General features: G+C 36.8%; 1 protein-coding gene across 1 annotated transcript in view; it reads left to right on the top strand.

Annotated features, from left to right (window-relative positions):
* The window catches only part of TARBP1 (TAR (HIV-1) RNA binding protein 1), a 73485-nt gene that overhangs the window by 22470 nt on the left and 40385 nt on the right, over nucleotides 1-10630 (top strand). The window contains exons 10-12 of the mRNA XM_024115636.3: nucleotides 1165-1306; nucleotides 6282-6381; nucleotides 7321-7493. Of these exons, the coding sequence (XP_023971404.2) occupies nucleotides 1165-1306; nucleotides 6282-6381; nucleotides 7321-7493 (415 nt within the window). The remainder of the gene's footprint in view (nucleotides 1-1164; nucleotides 1307-6281; nucleotides 6382-7320; nucleotides 7494-10630) is intronic.

The raw sequence follows: 10630 nt of genomic DNA, 5'->3' as shown, positions 1-10630 counted from the left end.
TTGATATTGAGCTGCATGAGCTGCTTGTATATTTTGGAGATTAATCCTTTGTCAGTTGCTTCATTGCAAATATTTTCTCCCATTCTGAGTGTTGTCTTTTCATCTTGTTTATGGTTTCCTTTGCTGTGCAAAAGCTTTTAAGTTTCCTTTGGTCCCATTGTTTATTTTTGTTTCTATTCCATTTCTCTAGGAGGTGGGTCAAAAAGGATCTTGCTGTGATGTATGTCATAGAGTGTTCTGCCTATGTTTTCCTCTAAGAGTTTTAAAGTGCCCTTACATTTGTGTGTGTGTGTGTGTTTTTAAACCTAACTCTTTTTGTTTGTTTGTTTTTGGTTGTGTTGGATCTTCGTTGCTGCGCGTGGGCTTTCTATAGTTGCGTCAAGAGGGAGCTACTCTTTGTTGTGGTGAGCGGGCTTCTCATTGTGGTGGCTTCTCTTGTTGCGGATCACGGGCTCTAGGTGCCCGGGCTTCAGTGGTTGTGGCTTGCGGGCTCTAGAACGCAGGATCAGTAGTTGTGGCACACAGGCTTAGTTGCTCTGCGGCATGTGGGATCTTTCTAGACCAGGGATCGAACCCGTGTCCCCTGCATTGGCAGGCGGATTCTTAACCACTGCACCACCAGGGAAGTCCTGGCCTTACATTTGGATCAACTGTATTTTAAAATGCACGTATCATAGAAAATAAACTTGCAAGGAGGGTAGGAACTTTCATTATAACTTATAACTCAAATTCTATGTTCTCTCATAAATTAATCCTTGTTTTAGTATATGAAGCTGGAATAAATTTTAATTTAAGACTGTAATTTGTTTTGCATAATGAGTTATTTTTCATAGAGATGTTCGTTTAGAACACCTTATCAAAATGTGCATTTTATATTAGGTGCTTTAAAAATTCTTGCCTGTTAATGAAGTTTATAAGTTCTTTGAAGAGGTTAGAAAACACCCCCTCCCACACACACACACGTATGTGTATATACACACATGCGAACACTTTTCTGTCTGAGCTATCTGTGGAACTCAGTCATGACAATAAATGTTCTGTTACTTTGTTGTGTTCAGTCATTTAAATTCAGTTTATTGTGGAGGAAGGAAAATTGGCTTAGGGAAGTTAGAAACCCTTTGTTCAGTTAAGCTTTTAAAATAAGTAATAACTTTTCTTTTCTAGCTCTGTGATTGGTTGCGTGTTAATGAAAGCTGTTTTAGGCGACCCTCAACTTGTAGCTCCATTGGACTTCACGAGACATCCTCTTTAAATGCTTATGTAAAGAACCTAGTCCAAGAGTATATTAAGTCACCTGCCTGGGAAGGTAAGTCTGAAATCATTTTTATGGACTGATATATCCAAAACATTTTCAAAGAGCTTTATAGTAGTTTTTCAGATCGAGATTCAGGCTTAACCAAATATATGCCAATTTATGGATGTCAGACTTGTATTTCAGCCATATAATGTGAATAAACAGAATGTAAAAATACTGTTTCCTAACTTGTACTTTATTTGTTCTAGAACTTGAGATTTTAAACTATTTTAAATGTTTTAAGAAGTTGCCTGGGTAGGACTCGGACACAAATACATTTATTAATTTATTCTGCAATTACTGAATCTTTGTTGCCTCGATCTGCAGATGTGTTTTTGGAGCCTCGGTAGTGGAAATATTTGTAGATAAATCTGTTCATCTTTTGTTTGTTTTCAAAGCATTACATTTAGTGTGAACTGATTATGAAAAGTTATTTTAGAGAAAAATTATGTTTGTTAGTTTCTTCTTTTTACCAGATACTTAGCAAAGATCAGTTTTGCATCTTCTTTAGGGAAATGTGTTAAGACTGCGTGAGAGAAGAACCATTAGCAGATTCATTAATTAGGTTTCATTTTACGTTTCTAATGCTTCCTCATCATTAAAGTCATTAGTGATAATTGGGGTAAATTGCATCTTTGAATTTAATGTGTCTTACATTTCCTAGCTTTGTCTCAGACCAAGTCATTTTTATTTCCCAATTTCTCTAATCTGATCATGGAATAGGTCTTAAATGATTAGATAATTATCCTTCCAAAATACATGAGTTTATCTGTTTGTTCTTAGAACATTTCTCTTTTATGTTTTATTCTCTCTGTTGTCTAGTAAATTTTCTGTACTGTTACTTGCGAGTTTCTTTTCTTAGGCCTATAAAAGTAAATAAATTTTAGTCCCTACTAGAGTAAACATAGATTCAACTCCCTGAAGTATCTGTAGAACTTGTCTTATAATTCAGTGCATAACAGTATCAGGTCTGATTAAATAATTCAAAATTGGATAAAATAAGATTTTTAGAGTTTCTTCCTTAACATTTCTAGAACTTAAAATATACTGTTTATATAATATGCTGTTTTAAGTTTTAAAAAAATTGATCTCAAGTGCAAAGGAGATGTGTGTGTGTGTAATATTTTTGACTCTTAATGCCCTTGGCTAAGTGCCTTTATAAAATTTTAGTTTAGTTATCAATTACTGGGCAGTTTTCAGAACAAGGTAATAAATTCCAAAGCAAACATTATTTAACTTGAGTTTTTGAGCATAAAATACATATAACATTCAAATTTGTTTTTTTTGTTTTTGTTTTGTTTTTGCGGTATGCGGGCCTCTCACTGCTGTGGCCTCTCCCGTTGCAGAGCACAGGCTCCGGACGCGCAGGCCCAGCGGCCATGGCTCACGGGCCCAGCCGCTCCACGGCATGTAGGATCTTCCTGGACCGGGGCACGAACCCGTGTCCCTTGCATCGGCAGGCAGACTCTCAACCACTGCGCCACCAGGGAAGCCCTCAAATTTGTTTTTATGTAGTCTCATCAGCTCAGATGTTTTTAATCGGATTCTACACCTGAAGTAGCTTTTTTCTTTGGGTTTGACATGGTCAGTACAGATAGATTTTACACTAATTATTCAGCAACCATATATCAAGTGTTTTCTAAGTGTCAGACACTGAAGTTACAGAGATAAAAGGTATGTCCCCCACCTTCAGAGAGAGCATGGTGTAGCAAAGGAGTTGATAAGTAAGCAGATAATCTTAGCGCAATGCCTTGAAAGCCATAAGCACTGGGATGGGGAACCCGGGTGAGCAATACTGATCCAAAACAGGTAGACCTGTGGGGGTCAGGAGAGGTCACCAGATGAGGTGACAGCTAACGAGTGAATAGAAATTAAGGTGGAAAGGGAGAAGGTGTATCCTGCAAGGCTTGGATGAACTTGCCTCCAGGGAACTGAAAGTAGGTAGGCATCCATCTGTTTCTGTCTGTCTATAGCATGGACCCCAGGTTGGAATGGTTAAGAGATAAGGATGGATATATATGTTAGGTGGATATATATGTACCATACCATATATGTGATATATAGCAAAACAAAGCAACAACAAATAAAACCACACGAAACCAGCATCATCAACAAGCAAAAATGTTGGAGAGCTTTCAGAGAAGGCTTTCTGAAATAGAGAAAGTGAGATATAGTTTGGAAGCAGCAATAAAAGCTTGTCAAAACTTGGAAATGTTAAGATCAACCAAAAAGTGAAATATATTTGAAGAAATTTATACTTAAATTAGAGAGTCCATCAGAAAGGATATTTTGAGTAAAGATTTTGTAGTTAAATGATGTGCCTACTTAAAATGTAACCAAGCTAAAGATATGTAATAATCCCAAAGTAGTATACTGCAGCTGTGTAACAAATTTTAGAAACAGCTTTATTGAGGTATGATTGGCATACATTAAATTGCACATATTTAAACTATGCAGTGTAATAGGTTTGACCTCTGTGTATGCTCAGGAAGCCATCAGGATAACAAGATAATGAACACATCCATCACCCCCATCACCCCCCCCCCCCCCGCCGCCGAAGTGTTTTCACACCTCTTTGTATTATAATCCCTGTCTCCCACTTCTACCTGTCCCTCTCCATCCCCAGACCAACCCTGGTATGCTTTCTGACACTATAGATTACTTTGTATTTTCTAGAATTACACTCAGTTTTTAGAATTCCTGGTAGCAAGGTTTGAGTGATAATTTAGGGGTAAATTAAGGTGATTGAAGATAGCCAGTGACGTTTTGTTTCTTTAAGACCATTGTTGCTTACTTTCACTTTTCTAGCCTCAGAAAGATAAAGGGGGGAGAGCGTATAAAGGATTGTCTGCCAGTGCTTCTCCGAGGAGGATTTCCAGACAGGCAACTTCAGCATCACCTGGAAACATTTTAGAAATGTGAATTCTCAAACTCTGTCCCACACCTGCTGAGTCAGAAACTCTGAGTGTAGGGCTCACCCTCTGGGTTTTAAGAAGCCCTCTGGGGGACTTCTAATACATGATGAGGTTTGCGACCCACTGTTCTGTAGCCTGGATTTCCCTAGTGTGGTGGTAGAGGACTTGGCGGAAATCTCTGCGGGAGTGTCCTCCACCGGGTCAGGCACTCTAACGTTATCAGCCTGCTCCTGTGGCTCTCCTTGATATCAGAAATCATTAAAAATCCACTGAACTTCTGATTTATAACCTTCCCTTTCAGTATCCTAAGTGAAAAATTGTTTAGGACTTCAAAAAGTGGCATTGTGGTTGGAAACATTTCATCCTCAAATAGCACCCCTACCTGACCCCTGCCTCCTACAAGGTCAAAAGGTATCTGATTATATGACTGCTAGAAATTATAGGCAACTGAATACTGAATTGGCATTTGATTTCATTTTAGTCTTCATTAATGCTTTTTTATATGTAAATGTGGGATATAAAGCTAATGTGAGTAAAAATGTTTCAGAGAACAAGTTTCAATAATTCACTTTTATAAACACCTATAAACTTAACCTGATTTGGAGAGCACCAACTTTTAGATTTTCTAACAAATACCGATTTCTTACTGATAACTAAATGACATTTATAACATTTTAAAGAATAAAGTTTGTCCTTTTGCTGCATTTTTAAACTAAGTTATCCTCCATACAAGTATGTTTTTAGTATTGTTTGTCTTCTGTACTATTCTAACAAATTTGTATCAAAATATATTAAATTACTCCCCAAATATATTAGAATATTTTAAAATATGTTTTAAGTATCTGAACCGCTGGGCTGGAAAACTAGATCCCTTAACTAAATTTTTCTTCGGAGTTGAGATGAAGAGTATAATCTTACAATAGAATGAAAATGAAATGTTCTATCTATGAATTATTTTACTTTAACTGGCTTTCAGTGATAGGAAAATAATTTTATCAGTTAACCAAGTTCTGTCTTCCAAAAGTTGTTCTAGGAACTCTGCATATATTATTTAATTTTTATAATAAACCCAAGGAAAGTCATAGGTTTATTTAGTTTGATTTCATAGAAGACAACCTAAGCTTTCTGAGAGAACATTCGGCTGTCCCAGACTCCCACAGCTAACAAACAGTAGGACGGGTTTGAACACAGGTCTAAGAAGCAAAGCCTTTGTGTCTGTATCCATTCCATCCCCTTTCTGGTTCCATTTTAGGGAACTCTCACCTCTCAACTGAGATGCCAGAATTGCCTCTTAACTGGTCACCTTGCATCTACTCTTGCTTCCTCTAAAATCTCTTTTCCACATTGTACCTAGAGAAATCTTTTTAAAATACAAACTTTGATCTAACAGATGTCTCCTCCACTTCTTTATACACATTGACTTTGACCTTTAGTGTCTTCCTCTTGCCTTTGGGATGAAGACAGAAACCCATTACATACCTACGAAGTCCCTGGTCTCTCCCTCCTGGTCCTGTAACCTCATCTTTGGTGCTCCCTCCTATTGTGTACCCTAGCCCTTTCCTGGAATATGGTGTGCTCTCCCCTGCTGGAGGCCCTTGACATGTACTTCCTTCCGCCTGGAAAGGTCATGTCTCCCTTCACCTTCCTCATTCTTTCCCAGCTTTTATACCCAGCTCAACTGTCATTGCTTCAGAGTGACTTTGTCTTACTTCCCGGTATACACTCTACTTGCACCATTTAGAGCACTCACTACAGTTATCATTTTACATTTCTCTGCATATTCTTTGATGAATGCTCTTTTCTCCTGCACTGTAAATATTGTGAGGACAGGAACCATTGTGTCTGCAGCACTGAGGCCAGTGCATGGCATGTAGTCAGCATGCAGAGTTGTCTTTGTGTTCACAGTTAAGTGTGTAACAAAGAGCCCTGCTGTGGGGTGTTCTACTATATTTCTTCTCAGCTGTATTTCTCTAATATGGATAAAACATAATCATTTAGCTGTGTTATTTTTGAAACATCATCTTGGAAGGATTTTGATAATGCTTTGCAAACCTTAACTATTGTTATTTAAGGAGGAGAAAACTGCTGTATGCCTGATTGGCTTGAAGCCAAGCTTGTTGCTATGATGGTCTTGCTGGCCATAGATGTGGAAGGAATGAAGAGTCAATATAGGTAAGTGTTTCTAAACTTGAAAACTTCCTTTAAAAAAGGCTAATCAAAAAAAAAAAAAAAGGCTAATCAGATTTATGGTACATATTCAGACTTTTCAATGATTGGTATGGAATTGATCACAGTGTATTAAAGGAAGGATCTAGAACATTGGCAGTATACTTTAAAACTTTTAAAATTAACAGTAAGTTCATAGGATTAGAGATTTAAACTAGAGAAGGTAAAAAAAAAAACTATATACACGAATCACAGGTTTTGTATAAGAATATTAGAAGAATGGGTTGTAAGGTCCTAGCATAAGATTAGGTAAAGACATTTACTGGATTTTACCCTTTTGTAAAATGTGTTATTTTTTTAAAAGGTAATAAAGATAAAACAATCTCATTTATATTTTGAGAAACGTGAGCAGATTGTCACTAGATTATAATTGTTGCAAAAAGCAGCTTCATTAGGTAGTGTATTTATTTGCATGATAATACAATTAATTTGATTAACATCAAATCTCCTTTCTAGACAAAGTTTTAGTACTCGTTAGTGATACCAGTTTCTCACAAATCTTTAGTTCTTTATATATTTTTTTGTTAACATGTCTCATTTCCTTGACTGGCATATGTTTGTTTTTTTCTTTTGTTTTTTGAAATATGGAAGCGAGGTCTCAGCGTTTTAATTTGCCAGTAAGTTGGATATAGGATTTCATTCATACTGTGCCCAGAGTTGAGAACATGTGTTGCTCCCTGTGCTTTCGTCTCCAGTGAATCGCTGAACTCACTGAAAAAGCACAAACAGAAAGGTCCATCCTAATAGGTTCTAGGTGTTTGGATCTCTCCTAATAGTAATTCTGTCCAATGGAATCATTAGCTAACCAGTTCCACGACTGTAGATGGAAAACAATTTCTTTATGCTTTTGAAATGCTTGATTTGGGCGTGTCTTTTAATGTCTAGTGAAAAGCGGAGGACACAGAATGTATTAAGGATATTCTTAGATCCTCTCCTGGATGCCCTTGTGAAGTTTGGTACAAATGCCTACATGCCCTTGCTGAAAACTGACAGATGCCTGCAGTTGCTGTTGAAGTTACTGCACACTTGCTTGTTGAAAGGTTCCGGTACCCAAGATGGTGAGGATCATTAGTTTCTGTTGGTGTTTTGCTGGATATATCGTTGGTACTCAGAATGAGAGGAAATTCCTGACCTTTTAACTTCGTGCATTCAACAAATATTTACTGAGTATCTCCTGGTGGTGCTGGGGATGCAGAGGCAAAGTAGCAAACTGCCCTCACCGAGCTGACATTTTAATGTTTACATTTGCTGCTCACTGTTGATTTTAGATTGTGATTTCGTTTGCTTTTGCTTTTTTTTTTTCCAATGGGCTCTCATTGATTTCCAGACTATTGAAAATGATCGCTATTTCATACATGTTTTAAGCCAAGATCCATTTCTGATTGCCACTGTGCTGCTGGATGTTGCAGAAAGTAAACTAAAGCATGAGAATAGCAATAATTTTATAATTATTTGTTTTTAAATATGTTCATTCCTCAGCACCTCTAAGTAGAAAATACTTCATCCAGGAAGTACAGTGGTGGTAGATGGAAGCATTGAGCACTTCCTTCGTTCCTTAAACTAAGATTTATATAAAACAGTAGTTGAAAACCCATGGACATCAGATATGAGAATATCGGTGGGTAAGCCTTGATTCCCAATCTTTCTGACCAGTTTCATTTGGAATTTTAGAAATTTTCTATTTAGAAAAGAGTATTCTAGAGAAGCATTGGTATTAGGTTAAACCTGAGGATAATATGAAAGTTTAGATTTTAATATAGGCTTGTGAAATATTAAAGCTTGTTTCCAAGTTCTGGTATTTTTGGTAATGGTAGCAGAACCGAATGCTGTACACACATAACAGTAACTTTTTATAAGACTTTTAGCTCCTTTAAGGGCATGAATTTGGGTTCATTTGACATGTCTTGACTGTTGAAAGCACTAGACTCAGTGCCTTCAAGTGCAGGACTGGGTAACAGGTACCTTTTGGAAAACTGTTGTGATATTTGATACACGCAAGAACGTGTGATGGTTATATGTAATTATGATGCAAAATAATTGAATAAACACCCATGAACGCACCACCATGGCATTTGTTGCTAAGAATGAATTTACCCATGACTCCTCAATCCCTGCCTTTTGCCTCCTTATTTTGACTTTTATCTGTATCACTTCCATGCACTTAAAAAATGGTTTTACCACATAAATCGATACTCCTCAGCAATATATTGTCTCATTTTCCTACTTTTGAGCTTTATAGAAATGTTACTTTACTGTAAGAAGTCTTCTGCAACTTTTTCACTTAGCAGGTTTCTAAGAATCACCCATGCATGTCCCCCGTTGTGTTACCTTCCAACGACACCACAGTTACGCGTTCTTCTGTTGCTGGACGCTGGACTGCATTTCGTCTACTACTGTTATGTACAGTGCTGCCTTGAACATTTGTCTACGTGTCTCTTCTAGGCCTGTGTCTCTCCAGGGCACATGCGTGTCCCTGGGACCAAAGTGACTGGTTCTTAGAGTATGTGCATATTCAGCTTTTAAGATAATGGAAAATGGTTTTTCTAAGTAATTGTGTACACATTTTATGTTCTCATCTGCAGGGTATAGGTTCCTATTGCTCCTCATGCATCTCTCATTATACTACAAGTAAGAGCCAAAGAAATCAGTGTGTAATTTTGATAGTAGTTGACTTCCAGATAATTGGTAAACCATAAGCTTAATTAACTTTATGTTTTTTTAATTGAAGTATAGTTGTTCACACTGTTGCGTTAATTTCTGCTGTACAGTAAAGTGATTCCGTTATACATATATTTACCTTTTGTTAATATTCTTTTCCATTATGGTTTATCATAGGATATTGAATATAGTTCTGTGTGCTATACAGTAGGACCTTGTTGTTTATCCATTCTATATATACTAGCTTACATCTGCTAACTTAGATCTATTTAACTAACTTTAAAGAGATCTAAATCCTGAAAGGATTTCTTTGATGGGGGAAGAGGAGAAAATAGTTTTTCCATTTTATAAATGAGTAAATAATCTAGGATTAACTACTAGTACAAGGGTCAATGAACACATAATGGTAAAGTCAGAAATAACTAGGTACAGTCAGCTGTCTGTATTTATGAATTCAACCAACCATGGACTGAAAATATTCAGGGGAAAGATTCCAGAAAGTTCCAAAAAGCAAAACTTGAACTTGCCGTGCTCCAGCAACTATTTATATTGTATTTACAGCTGTTTATATAGTATATACAAGGATACTTGGCTAAGCCTGGGTCTGCTGCAGAAGGGAAGACGTGTAAAATTAAAACATACTCCTGGGAAAGGCAAACACATTTTCACCTACGTATGAGCAATAATGGCTTATGTGGAAAAACCCATTTTACTTAAAACTCCCCCAAAGATGTCCTAAAATGTTCAAAATAAACTAAAGCCTAATTCATAACTTTGGTTATTAAATGGTCTCTGCTGCTTCTGTCAGCTTAAAGCTCTAAATAAATGATGTTCCAGTGGTTATTTTTTTTAAATTCAGAATAACTGTACAATGTTTATTTTAATATTTGATGAAACGTACTTATAGTTACACTGTAACTCTCCCTTTGTTACATTGGATTATATGGGTCAAAGTAACTGGCCTAATCACACTTCTTCTGTCCTAACTACTTGCTGAATGTGAAACAATATCCACATATAATATATTGGGCTGGCCAAAAATTTCGTTCGGTTTTTGCCATACCATCTTATGGAAAAACCCAAACTTTTGGCCAACCCAATATATGTGGATATATCCACATATAATATCCATGTGTAATCCTTGTTGCTGTCACTTTTTTCCTGAGTTGCTTTTGTTTTCTGGCCTTGATCTTTGGTGTCTCTTTGAACTTTTCTTCCTGAGGTAGCTTTTATTTTTTAAAAAAATGTGGTAAAATATACATAACAAAATTTACACTTTAACAATTTTTTTTTTACTGGAGTATAATTGCTTTATGGTGTTGTGTTAGTTTCTGCTGTATAACAAAGTGAATCAGCTGTATGCATACGTATATCCCCATATCCCCTCCCTCTTGCTTCTTCCTCTGACCCTTCTTATCCCACCCCCAAGGTGGTAGCAGAGCACTGAGCAGATCTCCCTGTGCTATGCAGCTGCTTCCTACTAACTATCTGTTTTACATTTGGTAGTATATATAAGTCCATGCCACTCTCTCGCTTC

Source organism: Physeter macrocephalus, chromosome 20 (assembly GCF_002837175.3).
Source record: "Physeter macrocephalus isolate SW-GA chromosome 20, ASM283717v5, whole genome shotgun sequence".
Taxonomy (NCBI): domain Eukaryota; kingdom Metazoa; phylum Chordata; class Mammalia; order Artiodactyla; family Physeteridae; genus Physeter; species Physeter macrocephalus.
The sequence above is the reverse complement of the archived record's forward strand: the minus strand, read 5'-3'. Positions and strand labels throughout refer to the sequence as shown.